This window comes from Cynocephalus volans, chromosome 14 (genome assembly GCF_027409185.1).
Source record: "Cynocephalus volans isolate mCynVol1 chromosome 14, mCynVol1.pri, whole genome shotgun sequence".
Taxonomy (NCBI): Eukaryota; Metazoa; Chordata; class Mammalia; order Dermoptera; family Cynocephalidae; genus Cynocephalus; species Cynocephalus volans.
Window position 1 is genome coordinate 28,344,022 of NC_084473.1, and position 22,345 is coordinate 28,366,366.

Sequence of the window (22,345 nt, forward strand, 5' to 3'; positions counted from 1 at the left end):
TCTGTTGTTGACTTCTATTTGTTCCATTGTAGTTGTAGTATATACTTTCTATTATTTCAATCTTATAAATTTGTTAAGACCTGTTTTATGGCCTAGCATATAGTCTATACCAGAGAAAGTTCTCTGTGCACTTGAAAGGATTATATTCTGCAGTCATTGGTTGGAGTTTTCTGTATTTGTCAGTGAGGTTGAGTTGGTTGATACTACTGTTCAAGTCTTCTATATTATTTTCTGTCTAGTTGTTCTACTCATTATTGAGAATGGGCTATTAAAATCTTCAATTATAATTGTTGGGTTGTCTGTTTCCCCTTTCAGTTTTGATAGTTTTGTTCATGTGTTCTGAGGATCTGTTATTAGATGCATATACATTTACATGCATATACATTTATAATTGTTATATCTCCTGGTGAATTGACTGCCTTATAAAATGCCCATCTTTTCCTTAGTAATATTTCTTCTCTTAATATTGTCTAATATTAATATAGCCACTGCAGTTTTCTTATGATTAACTGTTTGCATGGTGTCTCTTTTTCTATCTTTTTACTTTTAATCTAGTGTGTCTTTGAATCTAAGGTGTGCCTCCTGGAGAGTTGGATCTTGCTTTTTTATCTAGTCTGACAATTGGTGGTCTCTGGTCTTTTCTGTTCCTCTGTTCCTTTGTTTCTCTGTTCCTTTGCTCCTCTGTTTCTTCTTGACTGCCAATTATTTTTCAGTGTACCATTTGAAATCCTCTTTTGATTTCTTTTCTTTTCTTTTTCTTTCTCTCTATTTTAAAAAAATATTTTGCAGTTATTTTCTCAGTGATTGCTCTAGGGATTATAACAGTCATCTTAACTTATCACAGTGTATTTCATTTTAATACTAACCTAATTTCAGTAAAATATAGAAACTTTGCTCCAATATATGTCCATTCTCTTTCACATCTTTTGTGCTATTATTGTTATATATACATCTCTATATAATATTAACCCAACAATATGATGTTATAATTGTGGATTTATATAATCTAATGTCTTCTGAAGATGTTAAGAAAAGAAATGAGAAAAAGTATGTTTAAGTATTTTATGTTAACCCATATAATTACAATTTCTGGTACTCTTCATTTTTTCCAATGGATTCAAGTTACCTCCTGGTATTATTTCAGACTGAAAGACTCCCTTGAGTATTTATTGTAAGTCAGATCTGATAGAAACAAATTCTCTCAGTCTTTGTTTGTCTTGGAATTATTTATCTTGTCTTCCATTTTAAAGGACAGTTTTGCTGGCTATAGAAACCTCGGTTGACTTAAGTTCTTTCAACATTTTGGAATACGTAATTTTGCTGTCTTTTGGTCTTATTTGGTTCAAATAAGAAGTAAGTCATTAGTCATACTGATGTTCCCTTATTGATAAGTTATTTTTCTCTTGCTGCTTCAAGATCTTTGTCTTTAGCATTCAACAGTTTGATGATAATGTGTCTAGATGTAGGCATCTTTTTATTTACTCTAGTTTGGGTTTGCTGAGCCTCTTGAATGTGTAAAATTTTTTTTCCCATAAAATATAGCAAGTTTTAGGTCAATTTTTCTTTTAAAGCCCCTTCATCCCCCTTTTCCCTTCTCTAAATGGGATTCCCACTAAACATATATTGGAGTGCTTGATGTTGCGCCAGAGGCCTTTTAGGATCTGAGCATTTAAAAAAAAATTTTTTTTCTCTCTGTTCTTCAGATTGGAAAATTTATATTGTCTATCTTCACATTTTTTGATCCTTCTACCTTTTTAAATATGCTGTTGAGCTGCTCTTGTAAATTCTTCATTTTAGTTGCTGTACTTTTCAACTCAAGATTTTCCATTTTGGTTTTTATTTTATAAAACGTTGATCAATTTAGTAAAGTTTTCAATTTTTTAGTTATTGCTGTTCATTGTTATCATACTTTCTTTTACTTTTTAAAACATTTTTTGTGATTGTTCCTTGAATATATTTAGAACAGCTGCTTTTAAGGCTTTGTTTTCTATATCTAATATCTTATAATATCTAATAACACCTTGAGTCAGTAAGACTTCTGTCATCTGTCAATAAATCTGTGTGTGGGAAAAGAAATACATTCAATGTTCAAGCTGGTGAGTTCTTTCATGTCCGCTCTGTATATGCACCCAGGTTTAAGATTGGCTAAAAGTTGTGGCTAGCTTGGGCCCTGTTCTATCTGCAGTGGGAATATACACAACCACGGCCAGAACCCTGCCTCATCCCACCCACCTCTGAGATTATTGCTTTCACTTACAACACTGCCCCCACCCAAACCTTCCAAATCAAATGAGCTCTCTTTAGCTGTAGAGAAGAGCAGAAATTCTATTGTTCCTTGTGGTCTGCTTTACTTTGGCAGGCACTCTGTGTTGACTAAGTTGGATAGACGGGAGCAGCACCAGTTCAGAATATCACATACTCCCATTGTCTTACCTGAAGTTCAGCAGTGTTTAAGCCTGATGCTTCTCAGATTGTTACATGTCTTTGAACAATCTTCAGAGCATGAAATGTTTGTTTCTGACAATTTTATCCAGCTTTATAGTTGCTTTTTGAGGAGAAAATTTGCCTGTCTCTTCACTGGCCATAGCTGGTAGTCCTGCCTCACCTTACTTCTCTGAACCTCATTTTATTGGTTCCAAACATGAGTATCTATGTTTCTGAAACTACTCCAGGGGGTTGTTGTAAGAATCATATAGGATAAGTGCTTGACATAAAGTAACCTGTTGATGAACAGAAACAGGATTGCTGCACAGTTGGGTGGCCTGTGCCATGCACAAATGTATTGAGTGAGTTGGGCTGAAACTCAGCTTATGCTCTACTTGTCAAGTCACGAGTTCTAGCACTCAGCTACATCTATCGAAAAGAGGCATTGTTTCCTAATTCTTCCACCTGGAAAAGGCAGGGGGTTTTTCCCAATTCCCACAGAGGTGCTTAATAGCCTAGCTGTGTCTCTGAACATTGGCTCTTGTTGCCTTTCCTCTCCTCAAATACCCCTTCCCTTTCCTGGTGCAGGCTAAGTCCTCCACCTAGAGCTTGTCCAACATAGCCACACAGATGGTATTTATTCTCATGCTCTTGGGTTGTTTTTCCTCTATTTTTATTTTTTTCTTTCTTTTTCTATGTTAAATGAGCTCAATGACTTTACTCATACATTTATCAATGCATAAATTTTTTTAAAAGTTGTAGGTTGCTGTTGCTGCTTGTGGGGCATTGGGCAGAGTATTGCTAAATAGGTTTCCCGAAAAAAGTCAATTTCTAAATCTCCCTGAAAGACAAGAATCCTTCAGAATCCTTCTTTCACTCCATCTGGGCACCTGGTTCCATTCTGAAGGACACTGAGTTGCCATCTTGTCTTTGACCTCAGTAGTACAGAACTCAATTGATTCAGCTTATTTTTTTTTAATATTTTTTTTTCTATCACATGAGGTTTTTACTTTTTGTTTCCTCATTCTCGTAGACTTCTAAATTTGCTTTATTCTCATCAATTTAGGCAATAAGCATGTTTCTGTAGCAAGCAGGGTTTCTTAAATTTATCTTTATATGTGTGCTACACAAAAGGCCAATAAGAGTCTGAATTTGTCTTTATTAGTAGGATAAGCTCCCTTAGGCTGCATGCCAGCCAATCCTGCTGCTTCTCCCTATTCTGCTTCTAGAGCTGTAGATGGGAAGGATGCGTTCTGCTTTTGAAGGCTAAAAGGTTGAGGAGAGAAGAGGAACAGAGGACACAGGGACAGAAGAGAGAGGGAAAAGTAACAGACAGCAAAAATGAGAGAAAGGAGTAAAGCACTTATGCAAGGGCTGGACAGTTATGGGTGATCACTAGTGGATTCCCTAGCTAAAAGAATTAAAACTCTTGCTTCTCCAAAATTCTCATTTTGAAAGCATTAATTATTTTGATGGTTCTATTTCTTAAAATATATTTTCTCAGTGCTCTTGATCGATCTTTTAGTTAAAGCCTCCAAATAGGGTATAATCTGTGTTAAGAGCTTGGACATGGCAGGGAAAGTAGTGACTGCACAGAGCTCTCCCACACTGGACTCCCTGACTACACACCACCAGAAAGTGGATACCTTGGGGTACAAATATATCATGTTAATAAATAAAGAAAAAGAATTCTTAGGATGGGAAAGTATCCAATCTATGGAATGATACTTTAATCATGCTTTATATTTGTGTAGCCCAAGCAACATTGGAGATGAGGGTATAAAACAACACTTCCCCAAGCTGTTGTTGCAGAAGTGAATTTAATGTGTATCTACTTTAGTGTCATGGCACTGTAACTGGAAGACCATTTTTATCTTAAGCCCCTTACAATAATTTCTTATTCCCAGCAAAATATTTCAAATACCTCTTCCATTGCCTCTAGGTGTCAAGAATACCGATCACAAAAGAGAGAAGAAAGTTGCTAAAGAGAACACAGGTGCAGGTCAGGGTACTCCAAAACACAGACGCAAGGAGCTCCCATACCATGTATGCAATCAGTTTTATGAACAAGCATCAAGAATATTTCCAAATAAAAACAGCTTCCATAAAAATCAAATAGTAGGAAAGATCAATACCGAATAAATGTGCTTTGATTAAGCATGACTAGCAATCAGTACTAAGAACCCTAAAGCAAGAAGTAGAAAGAATCAAAGTAGATTATAATGCATTAAATAAGAATAATCTGGACCATAACTTTAGCCACCGAGGTTAAAGGTTCTCATCAATCCCTTAGTGGAAAGAGCTAGACACTGTGATCTGAACTCTTGTGTATTCTTCAGAGACTGCTGCAATTCCATTTGGAAATGTGCATGGTTACTATCTCAGATAAGTGCTCATTCTCCACAAATCATTTGTCATGTCCAAAAGTCCTAAGTTTAAAAATACCCCTGGATATGTTATATATGGATACCTGGGCTGAATACCCTCCTGCTTTGTAAGGTCAAGATAGTCTGATTGGTTTTTTTGAGACCAATTGCACAACATGCTGGATATAGCTAGTAACAGAGTACTGTACATTTCAATATCACGAAGAGAGTAAATTTCTAATGTTCTCATCACAAAAACATGTTAAATAGTTGAGGTGATGGATATTTTAATTAGCTTAATTTACTCATTCCACATGGTATTAAAAAATCATCGCATTGCTTTGTACCCCATAAATAAATTCAACTATGATTTGTCAATATGTAATAAAATAAATAAATAAAAATACATTTAAAAAAAAAGAATTTTAAAATCAAGGCCTAGCAGTGGCTCTTGCTTCAGGCTGCCATGGCTGACATAACTGCTGGCAGGCAGGGCTACGTGTTACCCTACTTTACCGTTTTCCTGTTTACAGAATGGTCTCTCGTGCATTATTCTGATTGATTTTTATAAGAAGTCAGGAAAAAGAGCCAAAGAAGTAAAATGACCTCCAGATCTCTCTTCAACTTACATTGACCCAGTCTTTCTCTATCTTGAATGAGTAAAGATTATCTTTCTACTCTAAGTAGAATTAAACTGTAGTTATCCTCATTCAAGAGAATTTTATTTTATTCTTGTTTGCAAGGTCCTGGCTTTCCATCAAATCTCTTCAAGCATAAATTCGGAATGGTTCATGGCTTTTCTTAAACAGAGACCGTATTTCTTTAGGAGGTGTCTTATCTGAACCATTTGACATACAGAAATCAGTGAGGCTAAAAAATCCAGATAACATTAATAAAAGCTTTTTAATAACAGGAAGTAAAGAAATAAAAAAGACAGCTCCACATTCTTCTGTAGATTATCTGGTTCCACCCACTCAATTTACCAATTAAGAAACTGAGGCCTGAGGTCACATGTCAGCCAATAGCCTACCCACCACCATACTGTCAGCACAGTGTCCCTTCCATTTCTACAAGTGCAGAAGCTGTGGATGCTTAGCTGGTTGCAGTACCCTGATTTCACTTTCTCACACTGATTGTATCACCCTGCAGCCTGGATGGCAAGCTTCATGCTGTGGCTAACTTAGGTAGCAGCCTTTGCCCTTGCTACCTGCAAAGAAGACACACGTGACAATGGGCTCCCCAAGATATCCCTGAAGGCACTGCACTTACCGGACACCACCATGGATATAATTTGTTGTGTCATAGGGCAGAGTAAGACACCTCAGTATCACTGGCACATGGGGGCTGCCCTGAGCTTCTGAACATACTGCCAGACACCTAGTGAGGGTGAGGCTTCTGGAGGAGTAAGCTTGGGAAACACCGTGTTTTAGGAAGAGTTTGATATAATGGAAAGAGCATGAGATTCAGCATTCAAAAACTGGAATTCAAGATCTGACCCTGACATAGGAGGTTTGAGCCAATTCATTTCTCTAAGCTTCCAACTGTAGGTCAAGAAATATTTAATGAAAGTCTATTTTATACTGGGGCTTGTGCTATGTTCTTGGGACATCACAATGAATGAAAAACACCCCGTTTCCTCTCCTTGAAGCTTACTACTTAGCTTCAGTTTACCAACCTGTAAGTTAGGGGCTGATAATAGCCTCTCACTAGGTTGTGAGAATCAGATATGATTGTGGATGGAAAAGCACTTTGCAATCTGTGGTTCTTGCTAGTTTCTTTTGGGAAAGGACACAGGGTTAGTGTCATTGCTTGAGGGATGAGGGACACATTTCTGCAAACAGAACCAGAGAACTTATGTGGCCTTTCATGGTAAGTTCCAGAAATGGGGCAGGGTTAAAAGGCTACACACCAGTCGGTGACCTCAGCATGATGAGGAGTCATGCTAAAATGAAAGACATGACCACCCAGACTCCTTCGAGCAAGTCTGTGGGGGCAAAGACTGAGTTGAAGTAGGAGGTTTTTGTGCCACTTCTGCCCAAATGCTGCACTTGGTCCCTGGGGATATTCCTGAACCTACTGCACATTTGGTTTCCACAATTACCCTCTCCCGCCCTTCAAGGATAAGCCAGGAAGAAAGCAGGTAGGGTGGGGGTGCTCTGGATTTGTGAGCTGATGCCAAGTTCCAATGCCCTGTACGCTACATAGGCAGGCAGAGAATAATTTGCTCATCTGTCTGCTTGTCTTCCTTACCCTAGACAGTACCACCAGCTTTCTTGGTGGTTGTGACCTAAAATAGTTAACATTTTTTTTCCTCAAAAGCCCAAGGTAATTCAATAGAATATAGTCTCAAATGAGAATTTTTGATCCACTTGTATTAAAAAATAACATGAACATATAATGCACGTTCTTGGTCTCCAATTTGGAAGATACCAAAAGCATATAAAATAAAATGAAAATCACTGATAATTCAATCATCTGGAAATAACTTGCTATTGTGTTGCCGTATTTCCTTATAGACTTTTTTCCTTAAGTACATAGTTTAAAATTTTTTTTTTACAAAACAAGTTCCATGGCATAAATTATTTGACCTGCTTTCTGAAACCTAATAATAGGTCTTGAATACTTTCCCATATTATTAAATATTTTTACATAGCATAAGTGTAATGGCAGCATAATATTTTAGGTATGCTGTATTTTGTTTAACTAATGTTTTATTTGGGGGCATTTAAATTACTTCTAGCTTTTCACCATCATTAACACCATCAAGATAGTTATTTATTTATTTTTTTAAAAAGATGGCCAGTAAGAGGATCTTAACCCTTGGCTTGGTGTTGTGAGCACCACGCTCAGCCAGTGAGCAACCGGCCATCCCTATATAGGATCCGAACCCGTGGCCTTGGTGTTATCAGCACCACACTCTCCTGAGTGAGCCATGGGCCGGCCCCAAGATAGTTTTTTAGATGAGCAAGTAGGAAATATTTGGTTGCAACTTTGTACTTTAGGTATACCAGTCGAAAAGGAAACAAGAATTTCTTTAAAGGTATCTTGACTTTTGAGAGTTAATATTGTCAATAGTACTCAGCCCAGAAATTATTTCTTTTCTCTCCAAACCATGTAGATTCTGAGAAAAGAAACTAAAGGTCTTTGAAACTAAGAGAGACTACAAGGGCTAGACCTGTCTGCAAGGCTTTCTTAGTGAAGGGGTCCCTGGCCAGCACAGGCCAGGGAGAAACCTACCCCGAGAGGCTTCTTATAGCACTGAAGAAGGAACAGAGATCAGTAACTACGAGGCCAGGGTGAGATGCCAGGAAGTCTGATTCCGTTTACAGAGGATAGATTTCCTGCTGTGGTCTCTAGCGTATGGCCATAGTTATATTTATTTTTATCTAAAAAAGTAAGAAATAAACTAAGCTTTGGTAATAAATAGTATTATATAGTTAGGCACATATACATGTATATAATTGATGAATATGTATCTCAATTATATATTGAGGAATATATACATATTAGGAGTACATGCTCAAAAATATTTTACTGATGGGGCACACTGCAAAATAAAGTTTGCAGACCACTGCCTTAAAGCACAAACTTGACGGTAGACGGACAGAGCAGCACAGGAGGGAGCTGGGGCCCATGAAGACTTGGCATGGACAGTCACAGTTTGGATCATCCAGTTTGAAACGAGTGAAAATAAAGGAACATTGTCCTGTCCTGGTGTGTATGTGTGTGTGTGTGTGTGTGTGTGTGTGTGTGTGTGTGTGTGTGTGTGTGTGTGTGTGTGTGTGACCAGTTACTACAATTACATTTTACTTCTATTCCAATTTGCTTATCTCTCCTGACTGCTCTTCCAGCTTTAACATCCTTCTAAACCTGGGATCTTTGCTAAAGCCTGCTCATTCAGACAAAGTGAAGTGTGCAATTATTGGCTCCCATTAGCTAGGTGACCTCATGGATGACCACTGAACCTCGTGGGCTGTAAATGCTGGTCTTGTAACCTGCACTAGCACAGTTCACTCTGCAGAGGTGCAGGTCTGAGACAAGGGCGGTGTTTCAGGATAATGTTCAGTGACTCTCCAGCCCTGAAAGTCCTTCCATCTTCATCTTACTAACAGTCTGTCTTCATCTATGCAAACACCTCCTCTCCTTCCTCCCATCTATGGAATTTGCTCTTCAGAAAGACTTGTAAACCCACAGACAAGTAGGTATCAATGACTGAAGAGGCTAATCGATGAAGTCCTAGACATGGGTGGCTAACGATGAATTTCATTGGATAAAGGAGGAAGTGCTGGGCAGGCCTGTACCATGCCAGTGGCCTGTTAATGCCCCGAAGGTCGAGCCAACTCAGCCCCCAGCTGTAGCTTGCAGTGACTGTGAGTATCCCGAGAGGACTTTCCCATCCAGGCTTTACCTGCAGCTCAAAAGGTAGTCCAGGTTCCTGGCACTCCTGGGATGGAGTCCACCTAAGAGGTGTTCAGGGGGAACTTTTAAGAATATTACAAACCTTTGGGGTGGAGAAGGAATTGAAGGAAGAAAGAGAAATGCTGGTATTAATCTGGGCTCCTCTGAACCTGCCTAACCAGACTTCCTGAAGGTTCTGAGAACTCACAATCCACAGGTACAGGGAGAGACACATGGGATCCACATGCCAACCCAGATGCAAGGGGAGAAAAATCAAGGTGTAGTAGGTTGAATAGTGGCCCCCAAAAGACATGTCCAAATACTGATCTCCAGTACTGTGAAGGTGACCTTATGTGGAAATAGGATCACTGAAGACGTACTTAACGATCCTGAGGTGAGGTCATGCTAGATTTAAGGTGGGCCTTAAATCCAATAACATGTGTCACTATAAGAGACAGACTTGAGACAGAAACACAGGAAAATTCAACATGACAACAGAGGTAGAAATTAGAGTGATACATCTACAAGTCAAGGAGTACCAAGGATTGCCAGCTACCACCAGAAACTAGAAGAAGGCATGGAATGAATTCTCTGTCAGAGCTTCCAGAAGGTACCAACTCTGCTGATACCTTAATTCCAGAACTAGAAGAGAATATGTATCTGTTGTTCTAAGCCACCCAGTTTGAATGAATTTGCTAAAGCAGACACAGGAAACCAACACACAAGGGTAAAACAGGATTGGACAATTCTGAACAAAAGGTTGCAGTGCCCTTGTTACGTGTGAAAGTGTCCTTTGCCATTCCAGGGCTCCTGAACAGTGTTTCTCAACCTTTGAAAACTAAGCCATCTTGATGAACAGAAGAATCTCAGGTAGCAGTGCTCCGTCAGGCCCTCCACCAAAAATAAAACAAAGCAAAGCAAAGCAAAGCAAAAACTTGAGCATCAGCGTCTTGGACGAGAGTTGAGTTGATGCAAGCAGAAGTGCCTCACAGCTGGGTCTACTCCCATTCTTCCTGTGTGTGTGTATATGAGTGTGGGGTTTGGGAAGGGGCTCAGGGGAAGGGGTAACATTGTGTTTTCCATTTTTAAGCTAGGGTTCATTCTAGAGATCAAAATCTTATCTTGCTGGACAAGAAACATATGTTCCCTTGGCTACATTCTAGAACACAGGAAATAGTAGACATCAAATATGCCCCTGGTACTTCTTAAAGAGTCACAGAATGCCTCAACCTGATGATTCCTCAAAATTGTATTAATTTATAATATTGTATTCCATCAAAATGATCACTTTTTATTATCTTGCTGCTCTGAATTGTATCTCCCTTATTATTCTCAGCTACAGGAGCCATAAACTAAAATCATTCAGAATTTATACTCTTACAGTTCATTATCTATGATTGGTATTATCTTGCTGCCTTTTTTCTGGCCCTTCTATATCCTCTGACAAGAAATATTGTAATAGAGTCTAAATACCATCCAACCAATAAACGTCGAATTAATAAAAACCAAAACAGTGACTACACTACCCTAAAGGGCACCCCATTACTCCTTGTTATTTCCAACATCCTTTCTGCCAAAATGACAGAGAGACTAAGACTCTAAAGATGTGGGAGTTGGGATTGTAATGTAGGGCCTTGCTTTGCCACTGTGCAGATTGGGCATGTCTTTTCTTCTCCTTGCACCATCACCTCTTTCCTTGAAGGTCGAGGAACAGTATTACATCAGCCTGCTTCATGAGAAAAATCCTGCTACAGGGAACAAGTAGGGATGTGATGAACTGACCCCAGAAGTGATGAGAGCTCCACTGCTACAAGTTCTAAACACCTCTCAGGGTCCTTGTAGAAGGAGGCCCTGTGATGGCAAGAAGGCTGGTCCCCTTGTTTCTAGGACTGATTAATGCTGTGTGAGAATGGACCTTTTCATTAAGTCCCAGAAAAAATGAACCCAAGTTTCTGAAAGTGGGGAGATTCCCCCAAGTTTAGTTCGGTCGTGTTTGTTCACTATAGAGCTTGATAAAGCAGACTGGAGCATTCACAGTGGCATCGCTGTGGCTGATCACGCCATTGTCCCTAGTGATGCTGCACACTACCATGTGGTAAGACGGACACCTTTTCAGAGAGATGGAAATTGACAACATTTACTTAAAAAGATGGACATTCTAATCCTGACTGATCTGGCTAATGGGAAAAGGTTCCTATTCAGTGCACTGTACTGACCCTTGGGACCCAGCTTCATGCAAACATAGAGGCGTTGATGTGTGTCCACACTCGGGAGCACTGAAAAGTGAGCATTTATGCTTTCCTTCGTTCCCTCCTATCCCCCTTCTTATTTGTTTTCTCACAGCACCAGTGTTCCACACACGTGCCAGAGATCACAGGTAGAAAATGCAGGAGGACAGATAGTCAGAGCATTTTAATGAACAATGTATTGGCACCACTTTAAAAATTTAAAAAAAAAAAAACAAAAAAAACCACTAACTTTCACAATTATAACATCTGACCTCACAGTCTGTGGCATTCATAGAGAACGCAATTGCCAATTTGTCCCTCTCTCGATCTCTTTGAACTGTGATCTCAATTCAATGCCTAGAAAATAAATTTTTAAAAAATGTACAGTGACCCAAAATATATGTTCCTAGAAGTTGCATATTAGAACCCTAGGGGTGGCTGAATGGGACAAAGTCTGAAAGGGGATCCATGCCAACAGTGCAGCAAGTCTTGCTATGCCTCAGATCCCCTGAGAAGCTTACAAAAAATAAAACAAAATAAAACAGACTGCCATGGAAATCGAGGCTTCAGTGAGATACTGTATCTCATCCACCAGATGGACAAAAATGACAAAGTCTGACCGCACTGGATATTGGCAAAGATGTGAAAGCATAGGGAGGAGTATGAATATATCATTAGTGAGAGAGTATAAGTTGGTACAACCACTTTGGAAAATAGATTGGCATTATCTAATAAAATGGAGATGCACTGACACTATCACCCAGCAATTCCACTCTTAGTATATGCTCTAGAGAAACTCTTGGACATGTGCGCCAAGAGAAATGTGCAAAAACACATTAGTGTTGTTGGTACAGTAATAGCAAAAACCTGGAAACAGCCCAAATGTTCAATAACAGTAGAAGAGATGAATTGTGGTATTTTCATGCAGTGGATTCAGTCTAGTACCAGAAACAAATGATCCACAGCTATATGTATCGAAATGGACAAATCACAAAACAACAGAATGATTCCATTTATATAAAAGGACACAAACATGCAAACTGAATCAATACGTTGTTTGGAGTTATATACTTACGTGGTAAGGCCTAAAGAAGAGCAAATGAGGGATTAACACAAAATGCAGAACAGTGGTTACCTCGGATGGTAGGGAGATGTTTGTGATCTAGGTTGGGGACAGAGGAGGCTGCCAAAGGACTGATAATGTTCAAATTCTTAAACTTGGTGGTGAGAACACAGATGTTGGTTTATTGTAATCCATATGCACATATGTTATATCTATGCTTTTGCAAATGCTAGATTTCACAATAAAATTTTTAAATATGCAAATTCCTAGGCTCTATCTCAGATCTATTTAATCAGAATCTCAGGCTACTGGTCTAGGCAGTAGTTTTTGTAAGTTCTCCAGAAGATTCTGATGCACTATTGTGTTAAGAGCCCCTCACCTAGACACACACACACACACACACACACACACACACACACAATGCATCAATGCATCAGTATCCAGGTGAAAGCAGCTTACGATATAAATCAAGGTCAAGCAATCACAAGAGAGTGATAAAAACAGAAAAGGTCTTCACAGGAGAGTGTGTAGAAAGGAAAGGTGTCTCACAGTTCTATTGCTGTGACAGGGTTCAAGGCTGACGTATAAGCCTGAGAGCATTAGCTATTTTTGTGCCACCTCCAACCTTCCCCATCAGCCTACCTGAGCCCTGACCCTATTACATTCCCCAGTTGCATGAGCCTGAGATAATCATCTTCAAGGATTTGGACACAGAGCAGGCTCTGGCCATAGTTTTTGCTACAAAGACAGAAACATGATGTAGTGGCAAGTGGACTTGTCTAGGACTTATCACAGCAGACATCTAGACCTGGAACCACATGTACAAGCCCAGGTGCAGTCTTGGGCCAGTCACCCATCCTCCCTTCCCCGCCACACCCTAGCTTTCTCATCTGCTCTGCCTCCCTCACAAAATTTGAATCCAGTAAGACAGTGTAGATGAAAGTGTCTGCATACTGAAAGCACTACTCTGAATGTCCAGTAAGCTCACTACCATTGCAGTTATTACTTATTTCTAAAAAGTAGAAACATGGGCTATCAGTTCTGGTTCAGTAGAATTTTCTAGGTCCAAGGAAGTTCAAAGGTTTGGCTTGGAGAGACCTGAAGGCTGAACTAGGGCTTAGTGCCTCCATCTCTCTCTCTAAAAATTCTGCATTTATTTAACAGGCACCCACCACTTGTTCAGAGTCTACCTTTTCCAGGCCCTGATAATTCTGAAGAGGATGTTTATACACAACTCAGGACTACTGGAAGCACCATGAGAAACAAACACGCAGCCTGAATATTCATGAATGACTTTGAAACAAACATTTAAACCAGTTCTTGTTAGGATTGCCAGATTTAGCAAATAAAAATGTAGGACACCCAACTACATTTGAATTTTTAGTATAATTGGAATTGTTTTTAGTATAAGTATGTTCCAACTATTGCATGAGACATACTTACACTAAAAAATGATCGTTGGGGCCGAGCCCGTGGCGCACTCGGGAGAGTGCGGCGCTGGGAGCGCAGCTACGCTCCCACCGCGGGTTTGGATCCTATATAGGAATGGCCGGTGCACTCACTGGCTGAGTACCGGTCACGAAAAAGACAAAAAAAAAAAAAAAAAAATGATTGTTGTTCATCTGAAATTCAAATTTAACTGGGAGTCTTCTATTTGATCTGGCAAACCCATTCCAAATATGTGCCACAGATCAGCACTTTCTCTTATATCTTGCATTGGGAAATCTGGGTGGAAGAGTTATGAAATCCTATTTGCATTACTTGGTAAAGAGTAAAGGTGATCCTAAATGGATCCCCTTCTTTGCAGACCTGGGAAGCCATGAAGAGGCACAGATATTAAAGTAGGTCTCGAGGGAAACAGGGAAGAGCAGGGATGAGTATACCTTATCATTGCAAACAGAAACAGCCATCCAGGCCTGGTCCTGGCCCATTGAGGACACTTTCCAGTGGCTTCTATCCTTACCTCTGGGCATCTCCTTAGAATGCTCTGCCTCAGGTCCGTCAAACAGGTCCATCTGGGAGGCCTCCTCAGAGGGGACACGGCGCCAGGACCAGCTCTGGTTCCCAAGGTTGTGCAGCGGAGGGGAATATTCCAGCTCACAGGGGAAGTCAAAGGTGCACTCTAGACCTGCAAAGACAGCCAATGGTTAGTGGAACAAACTGTCTTCCAAGTGTGGCCTTCAAGCACTTGCCCCTCCACTCCAGGAGGTTGACCTCCATCTCATCCACAATCTTCACTCTGTCCATCAGAGGCAAGTTGTCTATTTTACAGGAGGCTGGGTGCCATATGATGAAAACGGGACTAAGAATAAAACATGTCCTTTCTATAACTCACATTATGGGAGGTGTCTTCAGAGAAAGCCGGGGAAAAGCACTAACAGGTTGGATGGTGAAGAAGCTCTGCGTCCTGTGCAGTTACCTGCAGACGGAGAGGGCCTGAGGTCAGGCAGGCAGGGCCTGCCTTTGCACGAGACAGCTCTGAATCCAAGTAGGGCTCTGACATTTACCAGCTGTGTGACTCTAGGCAAGAAAATTAACTTTGCTGGCCCTAAATTTCTTCACCTGTACATTGGTGATGATAATATCCACGTCTTAAGTTTGCTATAAGAGCTGGTGGTAAAATGTATTATCTGTGTACATGAGCCTGGTCTATAGTGGATGCTCAGGTGGAATCCTAGTCAGGCCCTGCCCTTCTGACTGAGAAAAGAAAGGCCAAGGGAAACGCATGTGCTCACAGCCCTGTTCTGCCAGCCCCATAACCTACCCTTCAACCTCCTTCCAGAGAAGAGGGCCAAGGCTGTGATAGTTAATTAGGGACTATTCTCTCTTGGGGAGGGACTGAGGAAGGCCATTGGGTAAGGAGAGAGAGGGAGGCGAAGATGCTATGCTGGGACATTTATGATCTTTTCTGTGGGCCTCCCTGGGAGAAATCAGCCTTGTGTTCCAATCATTCCCCATTTGCCCCACTTTGAGGTACACAGGCCACTCAGTTTCTCTTTTCCCTTCCTCAGTAATTTATTACCCAAAGGGGCTGAGGCACTTTGCAGACTCTCAAAGCTCACATTGGATTAACAGAAGATGTGCCCAAATGCAAATCATTCAGCCACCTCTTACTTCATCCTCTCCTCTAGTGGTGGGCATGTGAGAAAAGAGGCCATGTGATATAAAGCACAGAACACTGGACAGGGAACACAGGTAACATAGGGTGCATCCTCTCTTGGCCAGTTTCTTCTCATGAGACTTTGGTTTCCTCATCTGTGAAACAAAGGCTTTAGAGTTTAGTTAATTCTAGAAATAAGTGCCCCATGAAACCTGGGCTTCAGCTCCAGTTCTGCCACTGACTTGCTGGTGACCTTGAATAATCCACTTAATTTCTCTTGGCCTCAAGTTCTTCAAATATAAAATCTAGACCAGATGTTTTCTGACGTTCTTGCTTGATTTGACTTTTTTAAGATTCTAAAGTCCTCACAATGAGAAGAGTTATAGCTAATTTGATAAATCAATCTTTGCAGCGATGCTAATGGGTGTTAACTCCCAATTAACATTTGTACATTTTAACAGCTGCTTCTGGAGCCACTACTACCTTGATCTCCAAGACAAGTCTGGTGTTTGGAATTTCGGAATGCAGCGGAGAAGTGGGGCTGATGGAGTGCCGGCAGCCAGCCACTGCATGGTCCTTTAATCTCGCCCATAAGCAGCTGGCCCTACCCCAGAGTGGGAGTAAATATTTCCCGTTGACACTAGCCAAACTATTTAAGTTGAGGAGAGAAGAAAAAAATCTTTCAATTACACTTATATTAGGTATCTTTCTGCTTCTCGGACAGTAGAGATTTATGGTCCCCAGCTGTTCTGCAGGACCTGCCATCCTTCTGGTCCTAAGGTTAATACCACATGCCCTTTCGTGATTCAAACAATTCACCCTTATAATGGCAAGCTGACAGGGGCAGATCTCACCTTGTTTGAGTTGACGTGCCACTTACTGCTTACATATTTTATCAACATTGAAGACTTTTTACCTGCTTTTGGAGGCTGAGTTCCTGGTATGGAATTGGTGTTAAATAATTGTATTTTTCAAGAGCCGCTTGCCAGGCACCTGCTTTTCATAGCAGAATACAAGGAGAAAACTGGTTCAGCATGTTGTACTTTGTGACACCAAAATCACCCTTATGAGGAAATGTGTAAACGTGGCTCCTCTGGGGAGAGTCAAAAAGACTCCTTCACAGTACTGAATCATCACATCGGAAGGTACCAGCTATCCTCAGCCTACACTGACAATCGTTGGTGCCTTCTTCTGTCTTGATTTTTTCCTCCAATGATAGACATCTTATTTCTCTTTGGGATAGAAGTGTGGCATGCCAGCCCAGACACTGCCTGGCACATGTGTCCTGTGTGTATGTTAGACAAACGGACAACAGGATACACAGCCCCAGCACTGAGCATCATCAAGTCTGGGATCTCTGAACTCGGGAGAGTCTGATACCTGCTGTGTTGGGACCAGACCCTGCCTGGTGAAACAGGCTATGCAAATGCCCAATTATCAAATGAGTTCATTTTGAAATTCTTGCTCTGAGGCAGGCTCCTTTCATCTGGCAGTGCTGTGCTCTCTGGCTTTAAGTAGGAAGGGAGTTAACATTACTGCTCATTCTGGGTGAAATTGAATTGGACTTTTCTACATTCTGATTTAATTTCTTATAAAACATTAAGACACAGGTTTTACTCAGTGCCTTTTGGGCAATAATAACTGGAACTCGTCTTTTCTAACAACACCAGGTTAAATCTCATTTTCCTTGGGCTTTTTCTGAGGGTCTGGACATAGGGTGCTTCTTGAATTTTTCTTTTTAACCCTCTTCTGACTCAGTGCCTGCGAGGCAGGAACTGTAGAATCTATTTTATAGACAAGACTCAGGGGGAGCAAGGGCTTCAGCCAAGTGCTCAACCTTAAGCAACCCAGCAGCAGAAGCAGCAGAAGCAGCAGAAGCAGCTGCACACCCAGGGGAGGGGGAATGACATTCACTGAGCCCCTTCCAGCTGTCTGCCCAGGACTGTGCTGGTGTTTTTCTTACATCACTGCGTTAATTTGCAAAACAACATTGAAAAATGGATTATTTCTTCTCTCTACAGATAAGGAGACTGAGGCTCAGAAAGTTCACTCTATTTGCCGAAAGATCAAAGGACTACCCTGAGGCAGAATCAGAATGTGACCTAGGGCTGGATAATGCCAAAGGTCCAGTGTTTTCATCATTCCTCCATAGCTTCAGAATCTCAATCCAGGGCCAAAGATTAAATTAAACAGTATATGAGAAACCAATGAAGTGCTTTATTTTGGTTATTCTTAGACCCATTATCTGCAAGCTTTTCGTATCTGAAAAGGCTTCTCCACTACTCTAGGGGACAGACTTATATTTTCTCAGTGTCAGTCCCATTTTGCAAGGTGACTGTGACCTTTAGAAGGATCTAGAGATCTCAACCCTATCGCATGTATCAACTTTGGCCCAAGAGAATCTGATCATTGAAAAACAGCAACTAGAAAAAGACAGGCTTTCCAGAACCTGCTGATCACACAGTTGAAATCATTGCTACTGACTTTCTCATCCCTTTCATCATGAGAAAGATACAGTAATGGCATCTTCTGGGAACAGTGTGCTTGCTGAGAGGAGTGTCAAGTGCCATGAAGGGAAAGCCTTTGGCCAGGCAGTGAGGATGATTCCAAGCTGGTCCTGCACACAGCAGCTGAGGGAGCTCAGCAGGTCCATGCCCTTCTCTATGCCTGTTTCTTTTCATTTGAAAAATGAAAGACATAAGGCATATACCTTCTGTGGTGCCATCCATCTCTGAAGGTCAGTGATTGTACAGGGCTCATCCTGGCCCAACACAACCAAACCTACAGAATGTCAGTCACTTTCACTCTGCCTGCCTCCACTGGGGAGCTCCTGCCCCTCAACAAGGGCTTGTTGCCATCTTGGAGGCAGATTCCCTGTGGAAGGATACCGAACATACATCACATCCAGCACCTCCAGATTCTCAAAGAATTAAGAAGAAAATCTCATGTGAGCTTTTCAGATGACTGCTCCAGGATAAGTGAGTGAGTGTGTGTGTGTGTGCACATGTGCACATGGATGTGCTCATAAATTTTACCCGATTGTACCTAAATCCTGAAATCTTCCAGGGTGCGAGTTACATTTCAAAAACTGAATTCACTAAGAGTTAGCTTCAAGACATTGCTTTAGGATGAAATGCAGCCCTTCAGAAGAGAGGTATGGTAACTGATCAGAAGAACGTTGTGGTGGCCCTGAGCAAAGGGATGCCCAGTCCCCTGGATGTAGGAGAGTTGGCAGTGACCATGCACATTGAACACTCTGATCTTGTGGGTGGAAATCTAGCCTCTAGGAATGTGTGAGATACCAAAGCAGTCATGCCCAAGGCCTGTGCCAAAGATGCCAGTATTGGCTATTCAGGCAGAGACAGGGTCTTCCCAGCCCTAGCCGTGCACTAGGATGTGACACTCAGGGAGATGGCATGTAAGTTCCACATACTCTCCGCAACACCATAGAAGGTCAATAGGGAGACTTGGTGAGCTTTGGACACTTGGGTTCCTCTGTGAAACAATCTTCCTTTATATACATACTGACCTCAGACTCCTCCAATTTCCTTGGATCAAGGCCCTTTCTGCCTCCTTAATCCTGACGCTGTTAACCCAGAGACCTCTGAATAGTTTCTTAAGCCACCTGGAGTCAGATAGGGGACCAGTAGCCTCCTTTAGTTTTCAAAACAACCTTGGAAGCTGGCCAGTTTCCAGGTGACCACAGGATGGCAGGGACTTTACAGAGCACCCTCCTGGGGCAGGTCCATATGAGCCCACTGGATGACACCTCTCAGCCTTGTCCTACCATGACATTTGGAAGCAAATGCTGGTGAGTGAAAGAAGAGTCATAAAGAAGAGAAGAATTTCACGTCTATCAATCCCATGACATTTCACCCTTCTTCATTTGTCTCTTATTATGAGTGTTTCAAGCCGGGGGGTCTGACTTATGTTCTTGTCTGGCAGCCTTGAGTGTTACATTTATTACAGAAGAGCCCTGACTCCCATGGAGAGCACCTCTGTAAAGGCTCGTGGGAAGTATATTCATAACTGATAGCCTTTCCTGAGGGCTCACTGGGGTCAGACACCATACCAGGCACTTGACACCATTATCTTGTTTAATCCCTATAAAGTAGGCAGGATTCTTATCCTCATTTAACATTGGAGCCTAGAGAAGTGAAGTCACATTGGAGGTTATTCAGAAAGGAAGTGATTGGTTGAGCTTTCCCTGATGTGTTCTCTTCCTGTGACTCCTGATGCCTTGTTGTCAATATCTCACAAGCAGAGGGTTGTGGATTGAAAAGGCAGCAAAAACAGTTTCCCTCATTCAGAGCCACAGGTATTGATAGGAGTCAAGACCTACAGTGAGGCAGGAGAGGATCTGGGCCCATAGAGGGCCAGGTAGGGCTAAGCTTCTTAGCTGTCCTTGGAGGCCTTGATACCACCTTTACAAAGCCAGACCTCGGAGGCCTAAGGTGAGGAATGAGTCAGAGTACACATTGCCAAGATACAAGTCTTTATCTTAGTGGGTGATGGCTCAGGACACCAAGGCTACATGTGCAGTAAAGCCTGGGGCTCCAAGTCCCCATCTATGTTTCCTGATGTCTTCCAGAATATGTGCTGTGTTTCTTGGGCCAGGTTGGAGTCCCATTTTAGGGAACTAAGAGTGGGGTGAGCAGGTTTTCTATGGCCATCAGGATGTGTCTGTCATCCAGAAGGGCCCATGAACTCTCGTTCATTCAGCTGGATACTTGGTCATGGGCTCTCAGAATCATGAGGCTTATCACTAATTTAAAATCTGGCCATATGATTGTGATTTCATCTTGGTGTTATTTTCCTGCTAAAGACACTTTCCATTTTCTAGTTGTGTTGACCCGATGTTTAACTGCTGGGATGTAGACAGCCTGATATTGGGCCTGACTGTCCTCACTTGTTGAATGGTGGTTTCTAGATCTCAACCAGTCCTACAATCTTTTCCTGTATGTCCATGCCCATATGTCTTATTCATTAAGTGATCTTAATATCACTGCAGTTATTTCACAGGGATAGAGCACAAGACTTGACTTTTGACTCCATTCTGCTACCTGCCAGCTGAGCACTTTGGGGTACTCTCTCACTAGCTTCCCAGCACTATGGGATGGAGAAAATATTTGCAAACTATGCATCCAAAAGGGATTAATATCCAGAATATACAAGGAACTCAAACACCTTAACAGTAAAAAACCAAGTAACTTGATTAAGAAATAGACAAAGGAACTGAATAGGCTCCTTTATCAAAGGAAGACCTAAAATAGCCAACAGACACATGAAAAAATGCTCAGCATCACTAAGCATCAGTGAAATGCAAATCAAAACCACACTGAGATATCATCTCACCTCAGACTGGCCGGTATCAAAACCAGAGAAAGAATAACAAATGCTGGTGAGGGTGTGGAGAAAGGCGAACCCTCCTACACTGTTGGTGGGACTGTGAATTAGTGCAGCTGTTATAGAAAAGTATGGTGATTCCTCAGACAACTACAGACAGAACTGCCATATGATCCAGCAATCCCACTGATGGATGTATACCCAAAGGAATGGAAATTATCATGTTGAAGGGATACCTGCACTCCCATGTTTATCGCAGCTCTATTTACAATAGCTAAGAGTTGGAACCAGCCTAAATGTCCATCAACAGATGACCAGATAAGGAAAATGTGGTATATACACACAATGGAATACTACTCTGCCATAAAAGAGAATGAAATTCTGCCATTCACAGCAACATGAATGAAATTAGAGAAAATTATAAGTGAAATAGGCCAGGCACCAAGAGAGAAATACTGCATGCCCTCACTCATAAGTGGAAGCTAAAAAATAAACAAATAAATTTTAAAAAGAAAGAAAGAAAGAGAACGATAATAATTCGTTAAACTTTCAAAAGGAGAGAGGAACTGAGGCCACCAGAGGAAGGAAAGGGGGAGGGGGAGAGCGAGTTAGTGAGAAATTGGTGAAGGGCCACAAAAAAATAATTACATTGTGTAATGATAAACATAGTAATAATTCTGAAAAACAAAACGAAGAACTTTACATTTGAGGTCAATCATTTCTCCCACAGGGCAGGTTTAAAAACCAAGACCCAGACAAGGAAGGCAAACGGCGTATGCAGGGTCACATCACTGTTCAGTCTTTCTCACACACTGTGGAGGGCACTTCTCCTGGCTGCAGAGGCCGTTCTGAGTGCCACCTCTCCAGGAAGCACCAGGCTGAGCCTGGCTGAAGTCTGAGTTACTGAACCACTGACTCTCTCTTCCCCAGGCCTCCACTCATTGGCTCATGCTGCTGAGGCTGGTTTGCTTTGTGGCATACACAAATGCTAATGTATTCCTGACAGGCCTGGTTTGTATAGCCAATAAAGAACCATATGAAGTGTCATGCATATGTGGCAATTCTCTTACAGTTGGCCTTTAGAGGTATCTATATTTGAAGCTACAGTTTATTAAATAGGACCCCAAAAACCAGCATTCTCAAAACAATGTCAGGCCTTAAGGATTGTACCCAGCTCATGGGAACTTCCTTAGCAGCCATCAGCCTTGACACACAAGCTCGGGTCTCCTTTTCTCAAAGGATTCATCAAAAATTCCCCATAGTAGACCTTCAGAGTCATGTGGGACCTTGGAGACCATCTGAGATGAAGAAACTGAGGCCAGAGACATGACGGTGCTCACTAAAGGCTCATAGTTGGTAGGCTGCAGGATTGGTACTAAAATCTAGTTTCTAACCCTGTGAATTTTATTATTGTTATTCA

At 41.4% G+C, this 22,345-nt stretch overlaps 1 protein-coding gene across 1 annotated transcript in view; it reads right to left on the reverse strand.

Annotated features, from left to right (window-relative positions):
* The window catches only part of ALK (ALK receptor tyrosine kinase), a 731,313-nt gene that overhangs the window by 486,583 nt on the left and 222,385 nt on the right, over window positions 1-22,345 (reverse strand). The window contains exon 3 of the mRNA XM_063078008.1: window positions 14,443-14,607. Coding sequence (XP_062934078.1) covers window positions 14,443-14,607 — 165 coding nt within the window. The remainder of the gene's footprint in view (window positions 1-14,442; window positions 14,608-22,345) is intronic.